This window comes from Podarcis cretensis, assembly GCF_951804945.1.
Source record: "Podarcis cretensis genome assembly, chromosome: 2".
Taxonomy (NCBI): domain Eukaryota; kingdom Metazoa; phylum Chordata; class Lepidosauria; order Squamata; family Lacertidae; genus Podarcis; species Podarcis cretensis.
In genome coordinates, this window is record NC_137171.1 from 44915417 (window position 1) to 44940913 (window position 25497).

At 43.1% G+C, this 25497-nt stretch overlaps 1 protein-coding gene across 1 annotated transcript; it reads right to left on the bottom strand.

Annotated features, from left to right (window-relative positions):
* Positions 1-1856: 1856 nt before the first annotated feature.
* CCNJL (cyclin J like) lies at positions 1857-25423 on the bottom strand. The gene is given in 8 exon segments (XM_079967747.1): positions 1857-4710; positions 5447-5606; positions 6633-6932; positions 10806-11016; positions 17899-17994; positions 17996-18007; positions 22942-23054; positions 25219-25423. Coding segments are annotated over 8 exon segments (1362 nt in total). The 5' UTR covers positions 25241-25423; the 3' UTR covers positions 1857-4262.
* Between the last annotated feature and the right edge of the window lie 74 nt (positions 25424-25497).

A 25497-nucleotide genomic window follows, 5' to 3' on the forward strand; every position in this document is an offset into this window, starting at 1 on the left:
ATTTTCTCTATAGGAAAGCAGGTCCCGTCTTTTTACACCAAGTATCCACTCTGATGATGATGATAATAATATTTATTTATTTATACCCCGCCCATCAACTCGGTTTCCCTAGCCACTCTGGGTGGCTCCCAACTGAATATTAAAAACACAATATAGCAATAAACATTAAAAACTTCCCCAAACAATGGTGTTCACAACTCACTTCAGCATTAATTTTAGAATGGGTGGTTTAGAAATAAATGCAACTTCTCATCACTAGATTTTCTTATGTGTAGCTGTTCATTCAGTTAAAAATGTCTCAAAGTCCCATTTCTGAGTCTTTAATAAACAGGGCATTTTATATTTGTGTGCATGCAAAAAAAGATGGCCAGCATGGGATAATTCATCATGCATCATCACACTTTCAAATCGCATTTGCAACTTTGCAAGGTAGACAATTGCAATATTAAGAGTAACTGATTTTAAAATCCATGACAGCCGAGTGTCCCAAGATACTGAATTATGTTCAACTTCCAAGTGTCCATAGCTCTAGAAGTCACACAGCTTTGAATTTAGTTTGTCACAAGCCACGGAGAAAGCAGTTGCTCATTCAGGGGCTCTTTTTAGACATAGCACAGAAGAGGGCTTAGAGCCAAACAGTTTTGCAAATGGAAGGCAAGAGGAGAGTAATGTATTTCCTGCTTCCCACTCTGCCACAAGCCCACTTTGGAGAACCCCAAATCCTCTGGAGTTACATTTTCAGGGACACAGAGGGGATGATCAGCAATTCTCCCACTCCAAGAGCCTTCTGCACATGTGGCAAGCTAAAAGTAGTCTGTAAATGAGACACATTGCTCTTCCCATTCATGTTTCCCAAGTTGCTGAGTTGAGCTCCACTTTAAGTGTCTTAAGCTGTCATAAAAAATACAGGTTGTTCTGACTTCCTGCCATGACAATGGGCACATTGCATAGACAGCATGACCTATGCCAGCTGATCCCACCAATATTTGAACAGTCTCCTCTAACCCTACATATATAATCACCTTCCGTCATGAGTTGGCTGCCCATTGTGAAATTCTACATTATGGTACCTTGCCAACCATTTGGTTAACATTGGCAGTAGAGTTGACGGGGGCTAGGAACATGCACACAGATCCAAGGCTCTCACACACTTGAATAATTAATAGGCGGGAGCATCATCGGAACAGGCCCTTGAGGAATCCTGCTGCCATCAGTCTATGCAAAGGATGTACGTAGAACTCAGAGCAATCATTCCACAAACAGGTTTCTCAAGTCATACGTAACTGCCATGTGCAACTATAGTTAAATGAAACCACTCTGCTGTCATGAATTTAGGTTTGCCATCACAAATTGCAGCGAACCAAGAAATGGGTTTATCATATGATAATCATCATGCCAATAGCAACATGATGGGTTTTTACAAAGGGGGCGGGGGCGGGAAATGTACACATCCGAAAGGGAAGCAGCTGCAGACATGGTTTCCCAAAGCTTTTCTTCCAAAGCCTTGTACCATATTGTAGCATGTCCCATTTCGTTGTTACTTCTTTCATAAATGACTTGAATGAAGTCCGGTGACTCTAGATCTAACTGCAATGCTGAGTTAACGGGAGGCTGAAACGAGTTAGGATAAATGTGTGTGATCCACTGCTGCAGTTCTAAGCATATTAAGAGCCAATGAAATAATAAAGCGTCATATACTAGGAAAACATCACATTCACCTGCAAATACTGAGAAGAACTTTAATTATTACTAATGGAACTGTGAAATACTTCAATAAAGCGAATGACCCGAGGGCACAAATAGTGTGGGTAGACCCTTCTTCATAGGAGTATACAAAAAGCGGACAAGCACATCAGTATTTCGCACTGTGTTTATTGAATAACCTACTGTAAGATGGAGATACTTACGAATGTCAAATGGGGGCGGGGGAGGCTTCTCTGCAAGGCTAATAAAATGAACACATTGGATTCTACAACCAGAGCTTCCTCAGTAGTATTTACACAATTAGGTGGTTAAAATTTGCTTACAACACACAAAATATTGTAGATACCAAGTCGTATATAAATACAAAAAGAAAACTTCCGGATACTATTCTAATTTTTTGCATAAACACTTTTCATTTAAATCTGTAACATAAAGGGAACACAACATCTACTTTCATTTTGCTTAAAGTGTGACATGCCCAGACTACAGTACACTTTAGAGACATCAGTGCCCAACCAACATACTTCCTCTGAAAAGGGCAAACACAATTCTGCACTCTAAAATCCAACTCAACCCTCTCACGAACTATTTTTCTAAAAATTATATAACTTAAAAAGCAGAATGACGAACATCCTACCAACACACACACACACACACACACACACACACACACACACACTGGACTCTAGACAGAATAAAAGCAATATATTGCACATAGTCTGTATTGCAATCCTGAGAACCCTTTTCACAAACAATACTGGCTTTCAGTGACTAACAGGACAAACAGCTGAATATCAAGTGAGCACTTCATATTCTAGCAAGAATCTTCAAAAAACCAAACCCACAGAAATCCTGCGGAAAGCTTAATCGCACCAGCATAGTTAAGATCATGATCCTGAAGTACAGATAAGTGGAACTAAACTGCAATGAATCAATGGGACTTAAGGCAAAACATCATGTTAATCTGGCAAACCCTCTGTTCCCAAATCTGCATTTGCAGAGGTACTGCAAATGTGGAGTGTGGGAGCAGGAATAAAATCTAAGTGGCTGGGTTGAGTACTTGTCACATATCAATTGAGTTTTCCCTCTACACCTGCCTCGACATCAACTGTTTTCCCATCAGACAGGCTTCGCTTTTGATTTTGGTGCCTCTTAGGAAATGGGGAAGAAATTTAAATGGCTTGGGAGTAACATTTGCATGGGGGACCTGGTAGGTGGGGTAAGCAGCAGCTCCCTGTTTTATGTCCCTGCAAGTGCCTCACTACAGTTTAGGATTCGGTTTACACAGTAAAACACAGGCTTCATAATCCTTTGCTTTCTCCAGCATGTGTGGCTCCACTCTCAAGTAATGGGGGAAGGGAGGGGGAGAGAATAAGCCTTTGGATGTACAAGAGCTAAAATGGTGTCTCTATTAAGTGACATTGTGAGTTTTAAAAATTATCAGTAGGCCTTTGCTTAAAGTAAACGGCAGCCTAATGTCTTCGCAGGCTGTAAACGAACAGCCTCAACTCTGGTTCAAGGACTGCAGCTTTTAAGACTGACCAGTTTCCAAGGTTACCTCAGGTTCCCTTACTCATGGATCCCTTTAAAAAGAAAATCAACTCCTTCCACACACATTTGTCCATATTTAGGTAACTAACTCAAACGGCAAGACCAAACATACCACACTAAAAGGCAGCGATTCCTGCAATATTAAGAACATTTTGACAATGAATTGTTTTCAAGTAAACATTAATCCCTGACATAAGTTGTAAACCATGTTTTCCCACAAAATGATCTTTTAGTTACTTAAGGCAGCAGCATCTTAAATATTTTAGAGGTAAAGTTAAGATTACATTTTAAGAAAAATACGATAAACTTGAGGCCCAAGTGGTGTTTTGTCTAGTGATGCCTCATCAGACAAATTAAGGCAAAAGTGGTTTGACTTGTGTTCCAAGTTTAAAGTCTTGTTCTGTGAAAATTCCAGTCAAAGCACAGCAAGGAACATTCATTAAAAAAATTCCAGTGACAGTTTCAGAGGTATCAAGGAAATATAGGCTTTGTTAGTGTCAACAAAAGGCTCCAGTGTTATGAGCTGCCACTACAAACTGTGTTCACGGGAGAGTCATCATACACGTATATCTGATAGCCAGAAGTTTCTCCAGGTTTCTGCTTTTCAGAGTACTGTTTTTAATTACAGTGTTATTTATTTCAAGTTCGTTGGCACCCCTTCTATGGAGGACGGACGGAAGCAAGGAGAGGAAAGGGACGTGTCTACATTCCCCACCCACCCCAATTTCAGTAAGTCACTCTTGCAAAAGTAGCATCATGAATTTCGAGGTATATTTTTGCATTTCTTCTCAGAAAAATCTTGCTTCTGCAGGAAAGGCACCCATGTTTTAAATGTTAAAAAGAAAAAAGAAAAATCAATGAGGGATTTGTTTTTGTCCAAGCTATTGGCAAGTAGTTGCTTCATTGAGCTCCTTTCTATGGTGGCAGGTGCAACTCAGTTTACATACCACCAATGTTTTCCTTCCAAGATGTACTGGTCCTGTTTCACCCCCTTCCTCTGCAGGTGCTCATCCATCAAAACAACCTGTTGTGTAAGAAGGATGCCCGCTAAAATAGCTACTGCCATAGGTCAGAGCGAGGCAGTGCCTGGGCTCCGTTGAAATGGCTACCTGCATGGTGATAGGCCCTTGAATGGACACTGTTTGCAAAACAGGCTGAAAGCTGGTCTGCAGGGTGGAGTAGGAATGCAGGGAATCGCTATGGTGGCCCGAGGCAAGGCCACTCAGTTGAGGAGCTTGTAAAGAGTTCCGGTAAGCCGAGCACAGATCCTGGATTGGGGAGTGGAACTGCGGAACGACAGCCGAATGCTGGGCCAGGGGATGATAACGCGATTGCTGGAAGAGAACTTGAGTCGGGGTTTGAAGGGTGAGGCTTTCCACAACTTGCTGCTGCTGCTGCAACAGCTTCACACGATCCTTTTCCTTGTTGGCTTCTTTGATGTCCTTATCATGAGCTCTGTTAGATAAAAATAAAAACACACACAAGCTTAAAGGCCAGGGTTTTGAAACAGAAAAATAAAATGTGACAGGTAAGTAACTAGCAATCGCTGGGTTTTTTTTGGGGGACTACAACTCCCATCATCCCTAGACCAGTTGTCAGGAATGATGGGAATTGTAGTTCAAAAACAGCTGGAGACCCAGGTTTGGGAAACACTGCTCTACACCTATGTCTGGGAATGCTTCAGGCCATTTGGCAGGCATGGAATGTTTTAGAATCATGTTTCCAAAAGCCGCACTGAAAATTATAGTATTTACAATAAAGTTACAGACACCAAAATACCATTTGCCATCTTATGTCCTAGATCAGCAATGAGAAATTAGTAGACCAGGGTCTGGATGTGTGTACCAGACCTTTTAAAGAAAAGGAATGGGCCACCAAATTTAGCCATGTCATAAATAACTGCGCTCATCTGTACAGAAAGGGAACAAGGTTTCCCAGTGGGCTTACCAGCTCTACCACTGAGGCTTTTTGGATCTTTGCATGAGTATTATTAATAAGGCAGGCAGCTATGTCAACTGTAAATAGCTAGGGCACTGGGGACGCTACATGTTTGCAGTCAACATGGAGTCACACCACGTAGATGTTAATGTTTGAAATTCTGCCCGCATAATTTGACGTATTAGTCGCCTGAAAAAACTAACACATAAATAAAACAATGTTCATCAGGTGGCTGTTTTTATTCAAAACTTACACAAGCATGAGTTCGATACATGGAGCAATATGCTCCCAGGAATAACAAGTTAACAGCTGGAGCTGTGCGGTCCAAGAAGGAGAAACCTCAAGACAGATGCGCGAGGCTCCCACACAAGCAGCAGCAACCAGAGAAGGCCGAAACGAGAGAAAAACATGATCTGGAAGAAAAGGAATTTCAAAATTAGGCCCAAGCACCTCCATCCATAAATGGCAAGACTTTGTCAACTTCTTCCAGCAAGTCTGGCTGCAGGCTAATGTGATGTATAAGCCTTCTGGCTGGAGACTAAGACACCACAATGACAGCTTTGGCTCAAGAGAGAGCAAGTCAACTTAGGTCAGCATTTCTTGCAAGCAATGCCACTAAATCTACTGTGGTCTCTTTGTGTGCACAGTGCAACTTTTATTATGGGCAATAACTCAGGCTTTGATGGGCGCTCTTAACCCAGCATATGACAGATCGTTGCCATCTGATCTCAGATTTTATAGACTGTTTAAGACTGCAATCATACTGGAAAGAAAATGCCATTAAACTCCGTGGGCTTTACTTCCAGACAAACACGCAGTACTACATGCCAAGTATTGCCCGGCTTTAATATCCAAATATGGCATATTTCGTTTTTATATTTTGCATTGGCTTAGGGGCAAAATTGAGGAAATGTGGCTTTTACTGGTTCTCAAACTTGCTTCTTCCTTGTGGGGTGGCAAAAGCTTACCATCCCAAGTTCTAGAAGCAAAGGTTGGCTTCTTTGCTCTGAGGTAAGCAGTGGCAAACATAGGGTTGAAATCACACTTCTTCCACAAAAAGACAACAACAACCAACTCCTATGGAGCTGCAGTGTAAAGGGAAAATGGATGAAAATCACATTTCCACCTTTCCTTCAACAGGAGAATCCTGAGAGTGGAATTCTACTTGCGGCAGCCTCTACCCAGCCCCCATATATTAAAACAAGTTGTGGGTTAGCTTGGTCCAGAGTATGCCTAACCCCAAAACAAGGCCTCAAAGAGCAATAATTCCCTTTGCCAAAGCCTGAGCTTTGATTTCATGCCTTTTCTAAGGTGAGACAAATATTTTGGTGGCATTTGCATTAAACACAATGTTTCCCCATATCCAAGGACTGCTATAATCCTGATAAAGACTACTGCAAGGGAGACATGGGCCTTGGGCCTCTGGACCAAGAAATTACCTTGCAGCGAGACTTCTAGGAAATAGTGAGAATATTTCTCCATAAAAGCTCTGACTTTGGTCACGGACGTGATAGGCCAGCCATTGTGAAGATCGCTCTCGCTAACGGAGGCAGAGAGGTAGTAATCGATGTAATGCGCCGGGGTTGGCAGACAGAGATTCCAGTTAAAAGTTTCCAGGAGCAGAAGTTCCATCTTCAGCAGGTCTTTCTTGGTTAGCGCCAGGTTAAGGCTGCACATGTAAGCAAAGCTGTTCAGCTGGTCTAGTTTGGGCACCTTGTCCTCCTTCTCTTCAAACTTGCCTATTGAAAAGAAAGAACAAGCCACTTGAGTTCAAGGCATTCTCTCCATCTAGATTCTCCTGAACTCAGCTAGAAGCCAATGCTGAAAAACCCAGAATTCAGAGATTTATCAGCCAGCCGTTGCCACTGCATGAGATAAACTCTAGTCCAGGCATAGGCAAACTCGGCCCTCCAGATGTTTTGGGACTACAACTCCCATAATCCCTGACCACTGAAGCTAGGGATGATGGGAGTTGTAGTCCCAAAACATCTGGAGGGCCGAGTTTGCCTATGCCTGCTCTAGTCAAAAACAAATAGTACAGAGTATAAAATTATGGGAGCTTTAGAAAAGCATGCAGTCCACTTTCACTGATGAGACAACATGGAAGAAAACTAGAGCAGTTCACAATGTGTGAAAGCAATGTATTATTTTACATAAAGATGCAATACGGTACATAACCAAGACCAGCACATATGGAAAAATGCTGGCCCCCTTCAAAGAAAAAGGAGGAAAATACACGTTATGTTCAATCCGGTTATCTTGTAGCACCCTGCTTGTGGTTAACGCTTAGCTGGAATGAAATATTCAACACAGCAATAGAGAAATTAAAATAATAATTTATTTGTCAGACAAATAAATGAGAGGCACAGTGGTATATGGTTACCAAGCTCTGGCCTGCCCTCCTGCCATTCTGGCCAGCACTTATATTTCCTTAATCCAGCCCCCTTGCTCCTCCTGTGGCTGCCTCTGTCCAATCAGCCTGGTTGAAATTCCTATTGGCTGTTTGCTAGAACCAATCACAAAAGATACACCCATTTCCTTTTGCCCTTTTATGGGAAACAAAAAGCTATATATTCTTCTATCTATAAATGACAAATAAGTAGTAATATATCTTACATGTGTCTCAACAAGGAACCTTAATTACCAGCTCACCTCTTGCCCTCCTTGCCCTATTGCCCTCCAAAACAAATGGTTAATCTTAATTTTTTATCTTAAACAGATGTCAAGGATCTTGAGTTCACATCATCATTGAAAGATCTCCTTCTCTTGGAGGTCTTTAAACAAAGGCCTGACAACCATATGTGTGCTCTAATGATGTTTCCTGCTTGGCAGGGGGGCTGGGCTGATGGCTGATGGCCCCTGTGATCTCTTCCAACTATATGAAATAAGAATCTAGCATAAGGATTTAACATTTCTTTCTTTCTAAATCCTTTGCATAATTACATTTAAGCCAATATATTTAATACATAACTTAGATAGCTTTTTAGAAGAATAAACCTTCTCAAAGTAAAAAAGGAAGGAACAGTTTCCAGCCTCAAAATAAGATAGGAAGAAACCTATCTTCTCCAGCCAAGCCAGTTGCCTTTTTCACTGCTCTTGACCTTTCAACCTTAGGAAAATATGGCTCAAGTTTAATGGGAGGCACATGGTTTTATTTTACTATTTACCCACTCTTAATTATGTTTATCTCTTTTTTTTATTTTCTGTAATATGTAGGGTCAGTGTAACCTTGGCTCTCAGCCTGTAATTCCCTTTTTACGACTTTGAGAATTGTTTTCTGCTATAAATCAGGGGGCCCCCTTGTCCAGGAGAATAAACATTGCCAAGGTTCTTAGGCAGCTGGTCTTCTGCCTGGCATAAACATTTGAAAATCTTTAAGCTCTTTTTAAGATACAGGCCTTAATCAAAAATATAAGCTTTGATAAAAATGCAGGCTTATGATTAGATGCCTCAATCTGATTATACACTTTTATTTTATGTCAACTATTACTAATAGGAAAGTGCGATTTAAACAACTATCCCAACCCTTCCAACAGGCACTGCTCAATATTTGAATTTATAGGCCTTGGAAGAACCCAGTCCAGTCTCTACTTTAACAAATTCCAAGAATCTTTTTCCCTCCAGTTTGACAAGTTTCTTTTATTTGCCATCAATATTTTTCCAGCCTAGCAGGATTTAAGATAACATGCAGTAGAAAAGTTTTCTCCCCTGCCCCACCTTTTTGCCAGAGTGGAATACAAAGGCCAGACAATGGACTGAGGAAGGGTAGCAGCCATAAGACACTGAACAGCTTCTGCTGCTTTTGTAGTTTTACAACCACTTCCTTATCTCCTTTCTAGATTGCTCCCTTGGAATCTAGATGCTTCTGAAAACACTGCGGCCACCCTAATCAAGGACTGGCCTTAAAAAAAACAAAAAAAACTACTGTGACACAATGCTCATCCCTATATGGCCTAGGACCCTTGTACCTATGGGACCGCCTCTCCTGGTATGCCCCACGGAGGACCTTAAGGTCTGCAAATAATAACACTCTGAAGATCCCAGGCCCCAGGGAGATTAGACTGACCTTGACCAGAGCCAGGGCCTTTTTAGCTGTGGCCCCGGCCTGGTGAAACACTCACAAGAGACGAGGACCCTGCGGGATCTGACATCTTTCCGCAGGGCCTGCAAGACGGAGCTGTTCTGCCAGGCCTTTGGTCGGGGTTCAGTCTGATTCTTTTCTTTCTGTATAAGAACAACCATTAAAGAGGCCTCCTAGCCTGCTCACAGGTCCTTTATAAGACTAGTGGTAACATTTGGCCCTGGAGAATGTTAACCACTCTCAATTTTACCTGTGGACTGCCATCTGTCCAGATTTTAATTTGTTCTGAACTAATTTTAAGATGTATTTTAATTAATTGATTGCCTGTTTTTATGTTCTTTGTATACTGTGTTAGTTTTATGATGTTAGCTGCCCTGAGCCTGGCTCTGGCCGGGGAACAATTATTATTATTATTATCCTGACAAAATATTATGTCAGTATAGCAGCTTTGGACAGGAATATATACAACATGCTAACAGGACAAGCTATGCAAGCATGAGGTTGGCAAAAAGTAGATCCTGTCTATCTTGGCCTGGTTAATCCACCTGCAATTATTCTTTTTGCCAGCTGTAGTCTTTAAAAAGAGACTTGAGAGGCTCTAAACAAGCCTTCTCTAACTTGCTCTTGGACCCTCTGTCAAAGATGGACACCAATTCACCATCGGCCTCAACTAGCATGGCCAGTGGTCAGAGAGGACCATGCACAGGGCACCACATTGTGGAAGGCTACTCTAAGGGTTGGTTCCGAAGTTACCCACCTGCATTTCCTCCCTTGTACAAAGCTTTGGGTTATTAGGACACGTGTCTCTCTGCAAGGCTGACAACTATGTTTTTCTAAAGTGGCCAAAAACTAAAGGGATTCTAGGAGGATATAGCTCAGGATGGATCATTGGTAAGTACATAGAAAGGGCTGCAGTTTGAGAATGAACTGGCACAGTATCTGCTCTCCATGAATATAATCTGGCAGGGGTCAAAGATGCCCTCTAAATATAACAGGAAACCCTTTCCATGGGCTCAATCCACAATTATCAAGTAATATTTAAATATCAATGTGATGGGCCCCACAGGCTCTGAATAATACAGTGATCTGAAGGAAAAGCATCACCCACGGCCTCATTTAAAGGGCATAAAAATGAACCTGTTACTCTCTGTAACAGCTGAGAATCCCTTTTCTCTTGAGCACAGCTTGAAACTTAAGGCTCCTCCCCATACGAGCAAAAAAGAAGTACATCACTGCAGGAAATTCTAGGCAAAGTTGTTGATACTCTGTTCTAAAAGCAAGAGAAACGGCAAAGAGCAATAGTCAACTATATCATACTCCTCTGGGCAGGACCAATAGTCTTTTCCTGTTCCATGGTTTCAAAAATGCTTTAGATGGTACCTGCTCAAAATAAACAACCTAAAATTAATGAATTGAAATAAAAATGTTTTCATCAGCTTAGGGCATTTAACCGATAAACAGCTTACTTGTCCCCCCACGGACAAGTAATAACCGCAACAGCATGTATGTATTAACAGGCAAGCTTACTCACTTGCAAGGAGGAGGCAGGCTATCGAGATGACATAGAGCTGTTTGACAGCAACATCATAGCGGTCCATAAAGAGATCCAGCAAGTACACAGCAAGGTGTCGGGCTGTGGGGCAGAGCTGGCAGCGGCTGCTGAGGATGGCCAAGAGGTCAGCAAAATAGCGCCGCATCCCGATTTGCGGAGAATGGGCCTTGTACACGGGCAGCTTCAGCTCCTATGGCAACACAAAGGAGGGGGAGGAAAGAAAGGGAGACAGAGAGAGAGAAGGGGTATTAACATGAATATCCATTTCAGAAGCCAAAATCCACAGATCACCATCCACCACCTGTTCTGGCAAGTGCTTAGCAACTAACGCAATAAAAAGCAACCCAGCTCTTGTTCTCGATGAATATCCAACCTGTTTTGAAAGACAATGCAACTTGTGACAACTATTCATACTCCTGAGAATTAGGCAATGGGCAGGGGGAGAGCCACACTAAACAACAACAACAACCCTCCATCAGCTAGCAATTCCCTCCCACAGGGCTCAAGACCAGGAACCAACATTATTTATAAAGAAACAAACAGACTGCTGCACCCATTAAAGACCAATGCATTTATGACGGTATAACCTTTCATGGACTGCCACAATAATTGTTAGTTTTTAAGGGGAGCTATTATTTTATTTATTGTACAAATGTATAAACTGCTTGACAGCCTGAGGTCACCAAAGCAGTGTACAATACAAAGAAAGATAAAATACAAAAAATACAATATTCAAAGCATAGTTAAAACCAATCCTACAGGTGTACAATTAATTTTTCACTAACAACTGTGTCACACATATTAGACCTGGGAAAAGTGCTCCCCCCCCATGTGTGTGTGTGTGTGTGTTTTGGATTAAACATTTCAATCCTGCTCAGGGCCCCAACAGCTGCTACTTACACTAGAAAACTTAAGACATGTTAATTTAGGCACTCAAGGAGTTGGCTTCAGGTCTTGTTTGGCCTAGAGGCATATTCAGCAGAAGGCTGGAACCCAAAGGCAAATTCAAAAGAAAAGTTTATCTTCCATTGTTGGCTCTGCCAAGTAAAGAATTTAGAAATCACCCATTTACGGGTTCAGAACAAGTCAATAACTTTTCAATGACTTACATAGTCATTTTGGGGCACTATTTAATCAAACTGCATAAAATGAAATTGCAGCCCAGACAATAAATTTAAAGTTGAAGCCCACCTACTGGCCCACTGTATTAAAAGTATGAAAATGGGACGAAATTAGTTTTTTAAAGGATAAGCCAGTTCATGAATTACTTCTTAACCAACTGCAAGATAAGACCTCTTACATTAAAGGACGGCACTGTAAATATTTATGTGAAGGTGAAGAGGACCCATTTCCTCAGGCAAACATGCTTATCTGTCTATTTAGACACAAGGCCCATTCACAAGCTAACATAACAATTATTAGATGGAAGCCTCCAGTCTTGTTCCAAGAGGCAACATCTCATTTGACCTCAGCAGATTTCAGATGAAGGTTTTAAAAACATCCCAGGCAGGGATGGAGTTGAGCTGGCTGTATTTGAAGGATCCAGCTTTCCAGAAAAGTTGTCTACAACCAAAACACCCCGTCTTCCAGCTAGCAAGGAATTCTACAATGCTCACTGTACAACTCAAAACACCACCTTTACACCCCACCCCACGGACACAACTCTTCATTTACAATAAATGTTTACCGTATAAGAGTATAATTACAGTAGATTCAACGCGAGGCATGCTGTACCTGATGGCTTGGTAAGCAGCTTAGGTCCATAGGCCGATAATGTACCACAACATAGACACCACGTGCATACCTTCTCTTTCCAAAATGACCCGTGCATCCGAGATCACACATCAACTGAATGCACACAAAATGGCCGCCACCTGCATTGACACGCCATTTGGTACAGGACTGGGCATCATTCTGCCATCACTCCTCCACACACATTTGGCATTTCTAAATGAGAACCAATGTCATGTGAAGTCAGTAGGGCAGGGTTGGGGAAGTCCTCCAGATTATGTGGGACAACCAACTCCCAGCAGCCCCAGCCAGCATGCCTAGCAGCCAGGGATGATGGGAGCTGTAGTTCAACATCAGGAGGGCCACAGGTTTCTCATCTCAGCAGTATAGGCACCATCACATCATCTGCTGGGCACTCAATAAATACTGTAGGCACTATCCAACATTGACTGCGCCAGGGAACACAACACAGATTTCCCTCCCTCTGCTGCCCACATCTGCTCTGAAGGGCTGCCAAATCTTCAAGAAGAGATCTGGTGCTGAATGAAGGGGAGGAGGAAAAGCCCAGCAGCGCAAGAGTAAGTTTGTTGCACAACAAGCTGACACGGAAGGATGTCATCCTTTGCCAAATACAGTGAAATATGCCTAAGAATCAATTTCAGAGCAATACAGTGGTGCCTTGCAAGACGAAAAGAATCCGTTCCGCGAGTCTCTTCGTCTTGCGGTTTTTTCGTTTTGTGAAGCAAGCCCATTAGCGGCTTAGCGGCTTAGCGCTATTAGCGGCTTAGCGGATCAGCTGATAAGCGGCTTAGCGGATTAGAAAAGGGGGGGGGAGGAAAAAAACCCCGCAGGAACTCGCAAGACATTTTCGTCTTGCGAAGCAAGACCATAGGAAATTCGTTTTGCGAAGCACCTCCAAAACGGAAAACCCTTTCGTCTAGCGGGTTTTCCGTCTTGCGAGGCATTCGTCTTGCGGGGCACCACTGTATTTCTAGTCAGAAGTGTGTCTTGGAACATTTGCTTAGAATATTAAACAAAAGCAACAATATTGTCTTTCAAAACATTTGCCTTCCCATGTACTCTATAAAAAAATAATAAAAAGAATTAGGGGGGAAATTTCTAAGGACTCGATCCCACTCTAAAGCTGAATTCAGAAGCACAGTACATTTGGGGAGCCAGCAACCCATTTATGTTCTTTTCTATTTGAGGATGTGAACTTAATTTTGCAAAAGCAAGCAAGGAGCCATATGTCAAATGGTGTAGGGCCTACAACTTGTTCCAAATTGTACAATGTAGGGTATGGTGGTGTACAACTTTTTTTCAGAAAAACTTGGGCGGTAGTGGGGCATGGCAATTTGGGTAAAAGAAGGCATCCTATGTAAATATATTGTGTTATTTAAAGCCAACACTGCTTGTGGGTTACTGGGAAAAGATTGTGTTTACTGTACAATAAAGCATAAGGCACAAAAGCAGGCTTAAAAGCACATACAAATGAACCGAATGCCCTACACATTGCATGTGTATATGAACAAGTTTTGATCCCCCAGACTGCTGCCACTTGAAAACATTGTTTTGTTTGCCTTCTGATGTCTCCAGTCACCAGTCCACTTACCTGGAATAACTACATGGTGGCTTTTGAAGGATTAAGTTCCAATGTAAACCTTACCAACCCCTACTTGCTTCAAAGTTTTGTGAAACTCAGCCTAGGCTGTTGCCATGCCTTGATAGACACTGAAACAGGCGTGGAATCCCTCTCCCTCATGTGATGATAGGAGGAAGAGTTGCCTGCCCCCAACTCCTGGTCTGTCGCTGCTGCCGTTCACATGCCTAAAACTGTACTTGCAGAGGTTCCTCGTGCAATTTAGGAACCAGACATTTTGCCACTCCACTCACAGAGTGCAGTGCGGATGGACACAGCACCATGACATCACGAGTCCAGGCGTTCACAAACTGTTTCCAATGAGTTTCATTCAGGTAATCCATACCATACTTATGGATTTGGGTTGAAGATAGGAGATGGAACGGCCATCACATTAAATGCTGATAAGCATTTTTTTAATTATTTGTATTTTTTCTTGCTTCTTTTATTACTTGCACTTTATAGTTACGTATTGCAATTTGAACCCATGGAATACAATTAGTATATAACACAAGTGGCAAGAAAAGGACCATTAAAAATCCTCTAGCACCTAGCAAAGATCCTTACAATTGCTACAACAGACATAAATATCATTAAGCGAGAGTTGAAGAATAATGGAGATGGGATTCTTTTTTCAAAATCCAGGAGAGTTGCTGGACTCCGTTGTTTTAATGTATTGTTTTCTTTATTGGAAATAAGTGTGTGGTTGTTACTGTTTTTTGAAAAACAAACTTTTTTTTTTTACTGTAACATATACCTCCATCCTCTTGTTTGATGTCAGAAAGGGTTACATATACAAAACTAAGATGATATATCCTTCATATACCGTACTTTTTCTGTGTATAACATGCCCCAGTGTATAAGAAAATGGCAAATTTAGAAAATGGCACAACATTGTTGTTTTTTTCTGGGGGTGGGAGGGGGAGTGCAGTAAATAACCCGATGGTTACAATCGCTCACGTCGCTCACTGACAATCGCTCAAGTCTGCAACAAGCAGCTGCCCGATCGCCAAAAGCGGAAGGAAATCGCAAGCACAATTGACACAGCGGCAGCCAATCCAGAGCAACCCTTGAAACAACCAATCACACACCAAAGACAATCTGCAGCTTGTGGCTGCAACCAATCACCCGTCACCCCTACCCACTATCCATGCATAAGACGACCCCAGTTTATTTTTTACATAAACCTTGTCTAATACACGGAAAAGTATGGTATATATAAAAAGTAGCAGCTTAAAGACAACCAAGTATTACATAACTCTCTCCTTCAAGCCTTGGGGCCAATTCACAGGTGGTATTTTTCGTTGTGTACAGGTTAAAAATTAGAATGTGTATGTCTTAAAATACACACATAGTACCAATTCCTAGTGCAGGATACTCTCTTTCAATGGGCTGGCAGCTCTCTGCCGTGTGGGTATGCCATGTGGGAAACACAAGTGAACCAACCCTTGGATAAGAATTTTTCTCTGGCTAGCTGAGACACTCAGGGGCTTTTGTTGTTCTTGGCCAGGGATAGGCAACCCAAGGCCTGTGGGCCACATGCGGCCCAATCGCCTTCTCAATCTGGCCCACGGACGGTCCAGGAATCAGTGTGTTTTTACATGAGTAGAATGTGTCCTTTTATTTAAAGTGCATCTCTGGGTTATTTGTGGGGCATAGGAATTCGTTCATTCCCCCCCCCCCCCCAAAAAATATAGTCCAGCCCACCACATGGTCTGAGGGACGGTGGACCTGCCCATTGCCTCTTGGCAAACCATCCAAACTATCTACTGTTGAGAAGGGACAGGTGTGCCAAATGATAACAAAATCAAATTATAATGAAATCCTGACATTTGCTCATTATTTCCCAGGATTTAAAAGGACCCAGGGCAACCGTCTATTGTGGCATTTCATTCAGCTATATATATAAGTTACACACAAAGGCAAAGCTATACATAATTTTCTTTCCAAAGAAAACACACAACAATTCAAGTTACTTTTCCTGTGTAAATTTCACCTTGAACAAGTATATTCACTTTGACATATTCCAATTGTTAGCAAAGAACACAATGAACAATGGAAAAATACAAGCCAAAGGAAGGTGTAGGAGGGGTGAGAAATATATGCCCTGCAGCCTATTGCTATTGACTGTTTTGTGTGGGCTGGTGGAGGGTTCTGAGAATTACTAGTTTTCCTTTTGTGAAAAGATCTTCCATTGTGCCCATGACAATTTCTTAGATTACCCTCATGCTTCAAGGCTTACCCATGCCAGAATGTATATGTTATCCTCAACAATGCTTTGTGAAAGATCACTAAAGATTTTACATACGTCCACACTTTTAACATAATTATCACCACCTGTATTTCCGACATCTCCATTTCCCTCTAACTTCATGGCTAACCCCTTTCTTTCTTTCTTTCTTTCTTTCTTTCTTTCTTTCTGCATATAAACCTGTCAACACAGGATGATGCGTCATACATCTAGTGAAGCAGGCTGTAGTTGTCAAAAGCTTACGCCATAATAAATTTTGTTAAGTCTTTAAAGTGCCACAAGGCTTTTGGTTAATTTGAGATGCAACACTCGACATGCAGATACCCCCTCCATACTTGCAAATAGCAGGAACATGAACCTAAGACACATTTCCCCCAAGTCATGCTTGACACCTGTTCAAGGCCCTCCCTCCAAAAACACTGCCTTTGCCAAGACATGGGAACAAACCCCCAGAAAGAGGAAACATCTCTCACGGAGGAGGGACAGGACAAAAAGCTAGGTATAGTGGAGGACAGGAACCTGAGCAGGCTTGCAGTAACCACTTCAGACCAGCACAGGTGCACAGCACCCGCAATATTAAAGCAAGGATTTTCACCAGAACTAATAAGGAATTTAACACAGTTGAGAGACATTTCCTTGTAAATGTATATATTTCATGCTATAGGAGCTCAGAAAGGTGCATCACTGAATATGCTCAGGGAAGGGGCTCATTCAGGACAAACCTATACTGTCAGCTTTATCACAACTCCCAGACCCATTTGCAAGGCAATATCCCTTTCACACATATCCTTCTTAGAATGAATGTGTCCTAATCAAGCCCCCAGTGAAAAGTTGCTTTCATATGGCCCTCTTCCTTGTCTGCGTCACCACACTCTTTTCCATAAAAGCTGCTGATCCTAACCACACATTTTCTTGCAAACAAATCCAATTGACTCCAAATAACTGTCTTTAGGACTGGGCCTCAGTCTCCTGCTTTAAACTATCTATTCACTCCCTCTTTAATCTACAGTGACTACTTATCAGCTTTTGCAAGAGAGTTGAAGACAGTGAGCCAATCTTTTTAGCATGCAATTCAGGCTCTCATCCACCTTGAAAAATAATTTGGCTGAATGTATCAATTTAAGATTTTGTTTTGTTTTGTTTTCCAACAGCACACTACATGGGAGCAGGAAAGGAATCAACACTATCAATGGAGTCCAGAGTAATTACCGTACATACTGCTTTCTTCTAGAGGTAGATGGGGGGACGACGACGAAGACGACCTATCCAGTATCTCTCTTCCATACAGCGCAACCTAAGGTGTAAGGTGCAATGTACTTCTAACTTGCTCCCATTTAAAGTGCATTGAGGACTGCAGTCTTTCACTCTAAGAATCAACCACCACGGAAAAAAGTTTTGGACACAGCAAAGGCAGAGCAGGTAAGAGTGCAGAGACAGGGAGGCTAACTGACCTTCAACCTCAAAGTCTGATGAATCTCTGCTGCAAGGTCTCCTTTCCACCATGGCTCTTCCATCTTTAGACTTCCCATCCAAAATCTGGTCTGGGGGGAAAGGCAATACCTAGGTAGGGAGAAATAAACAGTGAACCAGATTAACCAACATTTTCTACCTAGTCAAGTTGTTCATGGGTTGTAGCCTAACAGCCCCATCCTACGGAAATCAACAGGCTTCAGGGCACATGTCCCTGCATGGGATCTGGCTGTTATTGAGTTCTTTTGGCTGAGACCTTTTAGTTGTAACATCCTCCCCCCGCCCAAAGAGAGAGGGCAAGGGGAAAGGGCAATTACACCCACGTTTTCTACCGCGGTCCAATTCAGTCCAGCGAACTTCTATCAAACACCCGGGTTTTCTCCCCGCTTTATTAAATTGCAGACTTCCATGCGGCCACAGTCGCCCAAGGAATCTCGGCGGCCACAGGTCTGCCTTACCTGCAAGACGGGTCCCTCCCCCTCCCCGCGCCCTTTCCTTTTGCAGAAAAGCCGCCAAGGACGCTTCCATGTGCACCAGCCCATCCGAAGGGAGGGCACCTGAGAGATCTACTACCCGAGAGATCTACTACCTCCTCGCCTCCTTTGCAGAGCTCTCACCAAGGCTGTTACCTTGACTACCTCCAAAGATTTGGGAACAAACCTCTCTCTCTCTTCCCTCTCGGACACCCCCACTCCCGGTAGAGCGCTCATAACTGCACAACTTCTTTGTTGAAAGGCAGGCTACCTTGAATTGAAAAGAGCCATAACTGCAAGTTGCACGACGCTCCCCCCCCCGCCCCGCAGTCCGCAACTCCCCACAAAGTGCGAAGACGGCGCCCGCCCACGCAGCGCTTACCTTTTTGCCTCTCTTCGCCCTCCAAACCGGGATCCCCAGCCTTTGTCCTACCCGGCATCCAGCTATTTCTTGCTGGAAAAATACTGCAGCCCAGGCAGAAGGGGGAGCATTTAAACTTATCTCTCCCGCAGTCCCCCCCTCTCCTCCCCCTCCGCCGCCAGTTCCCCCAATGTTGAACTTAGAGTCTGGCGGGAAGGGCGGAGGTGAGATGCATATCCGCCCCCCTCTCGCTCCCCGCTGTGTAGCTGGTGGAGGGCGAGAAGGTGCTCTCCCCGCCCTTTAGCCGCTTCTCTCCTCCCCCTCCCTCCCTCCCTCCCCCCGCAGATCCTGCTCTGGATGGAAGATCCCAAAGCAAGAGGAGGAGGAGGGGGAGATTACACGCCGGCGCCGCATTGCGCACGCGCGCGCACACCTCGGAGCCCTTTGGCTTCTTTGCGTACAGCAGCCTTCCCGCGCTCCTTTTCGCGCGGGGGAGTCCTGCTCGCTCATTCATTCATTCGTCTGTCCGCCCGTGGACTTCCTCTGAAACCAGCGCCAAGGCTACCGCCGCCCGAGCCCCTCTCCCCTGTCCCGACCCTCTCGGCGCTGCTGTTGCTGCTGCTGCTGCTCCGCTTCTCCTGCGGGGCAATTTCAAGAAGCGCCCAAAGTGCAGCTTCATTGAAAACGAACTAATCCAGGCAAGGGGTCTGATCACATCGGAGGCACTAACGGGTGTTGTAGGTGGGTGACGGACCGACTCGGCTGCAGTCCGAGGAAAGAGGCTCTTGCTGTAATAGGTGCTCGTCTCCCACCGCTGTAAGTGGGATCGTGCCCCAATCCTCCAAAACTGACCCAGCTCAAAGCTCAGCTGGGCTTGCGGGATTCCTCCATTCCCTAATAATAATAATAATAATAATAATAAGAAGTTGCATAATAAGACATCACCTTACCAACAAAGGTCCGTATAGTTAAAGCCATGGTTTTCCCAGTAGTGATGTATGGAAGTGAGAGCAGGACCATAAAGAAGGCTGATCGCCAAAGAATTGATGCTTTTGAATTATGGTGCTGGAGGAGACTCTGGAGAGTCCCATGGACTGCAAGAAGATCAAACGTATCCATTCTTAAGGAAATCAGCCCTGAGTGCTCACTGGAAGGACAGATCGTGAAGCTGAGGCTCCAATACTTTGGCCACCTCATGAGAAGAGAAGACTCACTGGAAAAGACCCTGATGTTGGGAAAGATGGAGGGCACAAGGAGAAGGGGACGACAGAGGACGAGATGGTTGGACAGTGTTATAGAAGCAACCAACATGAGTCTGACCAAACTGCAGGAGGCAGTGGAAGACAGGAGTGCCTAGCGTGCTCTGGTCCATGGGGTCCCGAAGAGTCGGACACGACTAAACGACTAAACAACAACAAAAGTTGCATTTAAAGGAGAGTGTAATGCTGGCCCCAACACATTTTCTTGCCGTATTAGGAAAGCAAATTCTAGTCCTTCTTACCTGGGAACAAGCCTCATTTTAATACAACAGAACTTATTTCTGAGTAGACATGGTTTAAGTTTGCACTGTCGATCCATGCAACAGGTCCTTTTAAACTGTTTTTACATAGTGTTTTAATTCACGAAACCCATCCTAGGACCTTAGGGCGAAGGGCAGGTAATAACAATAGCAATTTATCTGTTATCAGATGTTGGGAAAGCTGGACTTGAATGTGAAAGCACTGAGCCCAATGTAATCAGTTATTGTTTTAAAAGCTGCCCTGCCAGGTTTTAGGTGGGAGGCTTCCAAGCCGTATCCGGAGAAAATGCCAGATTTAAATTTGGTCCTTCTGCCTTTAAAGCAGGTACTCTTCCATAGAGAGATGGCCCCTCCTTCTAAGACAAAAATAGGAAAAGGCAAAGCCACACCAAGACTTCAGTCACCGGTCAAAAGTGTCATGCGTGTAGTAGAAACGCAGTGGAATGCACAGGGAGATGCTGTGATTTGTAAAAAAGAACCACTCACAAATATTAAATGCTGTAGAAGTGCATTCAACTGGTGAAGAAGAAAGTACCAGGTCAGATGATGGCGGGCTGCCTGATACTTTTCAATCGTTTTCCTTCCTGTGCTTTCGGAATCCATCCTTCTAGAACCTAACAACACACAGGTCTACCTCCAAACCAAAGGACCAAATATAGAGTACAACAATGTGGCATGAAGCTCAAGGCTTTAAAAGCATTTTAAACTGAAAATAGAGACAAATTAGTTAACAATTCAGTAGCTTACACAAAAGAAATTTGTGATGATCTGGGGATAGTCATGGATTGTCAGTGTAGAAAGAAGAAACTGTTGGCAGGTGAAGAATCATGAGATGATGCTGAATTGTCATGAAACTGAGTTGAAGAGAGAAATGTTTCTTTCACTGAACAGAGTGATCTAAGAAATCACCAAGAGATCTCAACAGCTTCATGAACTTGCTGAAAAATATGCCTTCCTTACTCCATCGAATCTTTTGAATGATAAATATGAATGTCAACTAAATAATGATCATGACTATGACATTAATAGGGAAGAGTTCCTCGCTGAGAGAAAAAGACTTAAGAGTTTTGTTTCGCTTGTTGCCTCACGAGACAAAACAGAGATGTGGAAGGAAAGCGACGGACCCCTTGAACTTTTGCAGTTTATTCTAAAATACAGTCTTGGGAATTTAGTTCCAAATAGAGTACCCTATCCTAGTTTATCAAGCACTCTGAAGTTTTGCAAACTGATTTGCCCTCACATGCATTTTGTGCAGCAAATCACTATTTTTGCTTCTTTACATATGGAATAAATGGGGGGGGGGCGGAATCGTTTGCCCAAAGCAACACTTTTTCTGATTTGTTTATATTTAATGGCAGAAATATGGCTACTTGAGAAATAATTGCATTTTTTATTTAAAAAACTGCCATGATGAATGTGCGTGCACACACACACTGGCCCTGATAAACTTTTGCCAACGTTTCTTTTCTTAGTGGCAGGCCTCGTTTTGCTTTCAATGTGAGCAGCAAAGGTTGCAGAAAGGAAAGCTTTCCCCAGAATGAGGATGCCATTATACAAATTCTGCTAAATTCTTGTTTCAATGCCAGCTGTAGCAAGGGCAAAGCAGACAGTTCCTGATACAGTAAATAGGACCAATATTAAGTTACTTGTGAAGATACCGTAGTACCTGCTGGGCGGAAGCAACCTGGACTTAGGTGTACAAGGGGGGAAAGAATGTTTGCTGATCCTGGTGATGGATAAGAGTCTGCAGGGCAGAATCATAATGCCGTACTTCTCTGCCTGAAGGGACAGCCTTCATGTGGCAAACTCCCACCTGCTTTCCAGCTGCCGAAGAACTGAGGACACTGAACAGGTGGGATATTGCATAGCTGAAGCAAGGATGGGGAAAGATTGAGAGGAATGAAACCGAATGTGTGATATCTCTCTTGGTGGGGAATACTAGAAGGATTTGGGCACTGATAGCTGTCCTGGCCCACAGAAGTGGGTGAGATTAGGAGTTAAGAAGGATGAGAAGCAATAGCTCAGGGGATTACAAACTTTGAGACCAGCCTTCTAGTTTACTTCCTTGCTTATGGCAGATTAGACATGTAAAACCTAGAGCAATTTTTTACTTCAATTTGGAATAAAACTGCACACCAATCAACACTTAGGGAATTTCTCATGTTTCTTAAGAGCCTACCTACGTGTCATGCTTGAGAAGAAAATATAACAAATTAGAGAACAGGCCACGATGGTAATCCTGGAATTCTAGAATCAGAATCTGGAGAGTAGCGTTTACTTATCCAAGACCTCGTTGCCAAGTAAACAAAAGTGCCAGCTGAGTGGAACGCAGAATCTGGTGATGCTTCTAGTGTTCACAGCAACATCAAACTTTACATTTATACTGAAACTGGAGTCATGCATTGCTTCTTTGTCGCTTATAAAATGCACAGCTAGAAGTTCATGTCTGCCTTTCCACAATTCCAATGCCATATATAGGTACACAGATGAAAACAAATTATTTCTGAAATCACATGTCATTAGTTTCCAGAGTGTAAGGCACATCTTTGGGTAGAGTCATGCTGAACCAAGAGTTGAAGTGAATGGTGGAAAGGCTGAAAAGTAAAGCATCCTTGTGACATGTTTACAAACCCAGCAAGATAATGAGATACAAACCTCCATGGCCACTCACCCTTGGTTTATTATCGTATTCAGCTATAGATGCGTTCCAGAGTCTTGCAAACTTCAGCTCCCATATCTGGTGGCATGGAAGTGGGGGGTTAAAAGTACTTTGATTTCTTTGACCTGCGGAAGGCACATAATGGCTATGTTATGTCACTGTGAGACATGTGGGCAGGAACTGGCAGTAAGTATTCTGACTGCAGGAAATCTGATTTTGGGGCTCACAACATGGGAAAGGCAACAGTTTACAAAATTAAAACATTTAAAAACTCACTTTTTATTATTATTAAAGCTTTCTATTCTTATTTTTTCTTACCGCCTACCAGCAGATGCTTAATTTAAGAAATAATCAGCATTTTGCTAGGCGTGTTCAACCTTAAAGGTAAAGGGACCCCTGACTGTTAGGTCCAGTCGTGGACAACTCTGGGGTTGCGGCACTCATCTCGCTCTATAGGCTGAGGGAGCCGGCGTTTGTCTGCAGATAGCTTCTGGGTCATGTGGCCAGCATGACTAAGCTGCTTCTGGTGAAACCAGAGCAGCGCACAGAAACGCCGTTTATCTTCCCGCCGGAGTGGTACCTATTTATCTACTTGCACTTTGATGTGCTTTCGAACTGCTAGGTTGGCAGGAGCTGGGACCGAGCAACGGGAGCTCACACCGTCACGGGGATTCAAACCGCCGACCTTCTGATCGGCAAGTCCTAGGTTCTATGGTTTAACCCACAGCGCCACCCGTGTCCCTTGTGTTCAACCTTACTACTATATAATAATATTAATTTTATAAATCACAATACCCTAAAACAGTTTAAGTCAGGGGTGGGGGACCTGTGTCCCTCCAGATGTTGCCAGACTACAACACCCATCATTCTTAACCATTGGCTTTGCTGCCTGAGACTCATGGGATTGGATTGGATTGGATTGATCTTTATTACGGCCATTGGCCCGTTACACGACAGTTTCCCATACCAACATAATATACTTAAACCTCCAAATTTAAAATCGCCAAAACTTACAAAAGACAAACAGGAACCAAAGCAAAATAAAAACAAAGACCACCATCATACATTACAATAAATTTGTAACCTATACATCGCCCTCTGCTCATAAATTAATCAAGGATATCAATGGTGATATCACCTAAAACATAGATCATGGTTTAAAACAATGGTGATATCACCTAAAACATAGATCATGGTTTAAAGGGATTATCCGAGCCACACAGGAGTCCGTTTCTCTTCTTTAGGGATAGGACGCTGATCAAGAATCTGGCAACCATGAGTGATCTTAGGGGGTCATCATCAATTAGTAGATATCTCAGTTTGGCTTCAATCGTATCATCGGCAATTCCCTTAAGATATTGAGCAAGAAACTTGCTCCGGGCCGGTAAGTGAAAAGGACAGTCAAAAATTATGTGATGCAACGATTCCTGTGCCCCACAATTACAATCACATAAGAGCGATATCTGTCCATTGGAGAATCTATTTCTCAGCACGTTCGATGGGAAGGTGTTGAATCTTGCCTTTACAAAGGCATATCTATGAGCTGAGGAAGTTAAAGAATTCAAATAGTTTGGGAGCCTTAAGAGGGGTAATAAACCAAGATTTAGAGGTGAGCAGGTACCATTGCCCAAGACCATTTTCTGCTGCAAGTCCATCTCCTCTAGTTTACAGGTTACTGTTCTTTTAGCTGGGACTATGTCCTGCTCTAGTAATTTGGATGGGGAGATTCCCATTGCCGTAATTTTCAGCTGTAAATTTTTTACCCATGGGCTCTGGAAATCATCTCTCCACATACATTGTATCAAGTACAAGTTTGGGAGATTGTGCCATAGAGATAACCAGTGACAAAGTATGTGCTTCCACAGAGCATTTTCCAGGGATACAGTATTAAGTTCCACGCGTAACGCTGTATTACTTACACAGTTGGGCAGTTTCAATATCCCTCTTAAAAACTGATTTTGAATGACCTCCAGGTGAGATAGGTTGACAAAAGTCCCCCAAATTGAGATGGCATAAGCAATTGTCGGGATCACCTTGGCCTTGAAGACTTTCAACGCTGATGGGATATGTAGCATGGGAGTTGGAGCATAGTGACCTGAAAGGCCACAGGTTTCCCCATCCCTGATTTAAATGGACAGAAGAGCAGCATTTTTGGGGAGGGACGGACCTAAAAGAGTTTCTTTCTTACTGGGTTTCCTCCACCTTTGTGAAATTAATCCAATGGCTGCAGATTGCCTTCCCCATTTCTAGAGCCTCACTAAGGTACCCCCCTCCCAGAGGCAAATTCACCTGCAAGGTTGACTCCTGGCATAACAAGCTCCAGTGGTGTCCCTGGAAGTAGCTAGTTTACAGAGGTGATCTTTCTTAGCGTAGTCATTGGTTGTAACTATATTGTAAGAGAGCCATCTCACATGAATTTATTGGAGAAGATAAAAGTCTTAAAATAATTACCAGGTATATGAGATCTGTAAAAAAAGGATGAACTTCCTTCTGAGTGGATCTCTGAGAACTCTCTTTAACAACTGCCCAACTGTCAAAACATCAGAATCTCGGAATACCCAGTGGAAG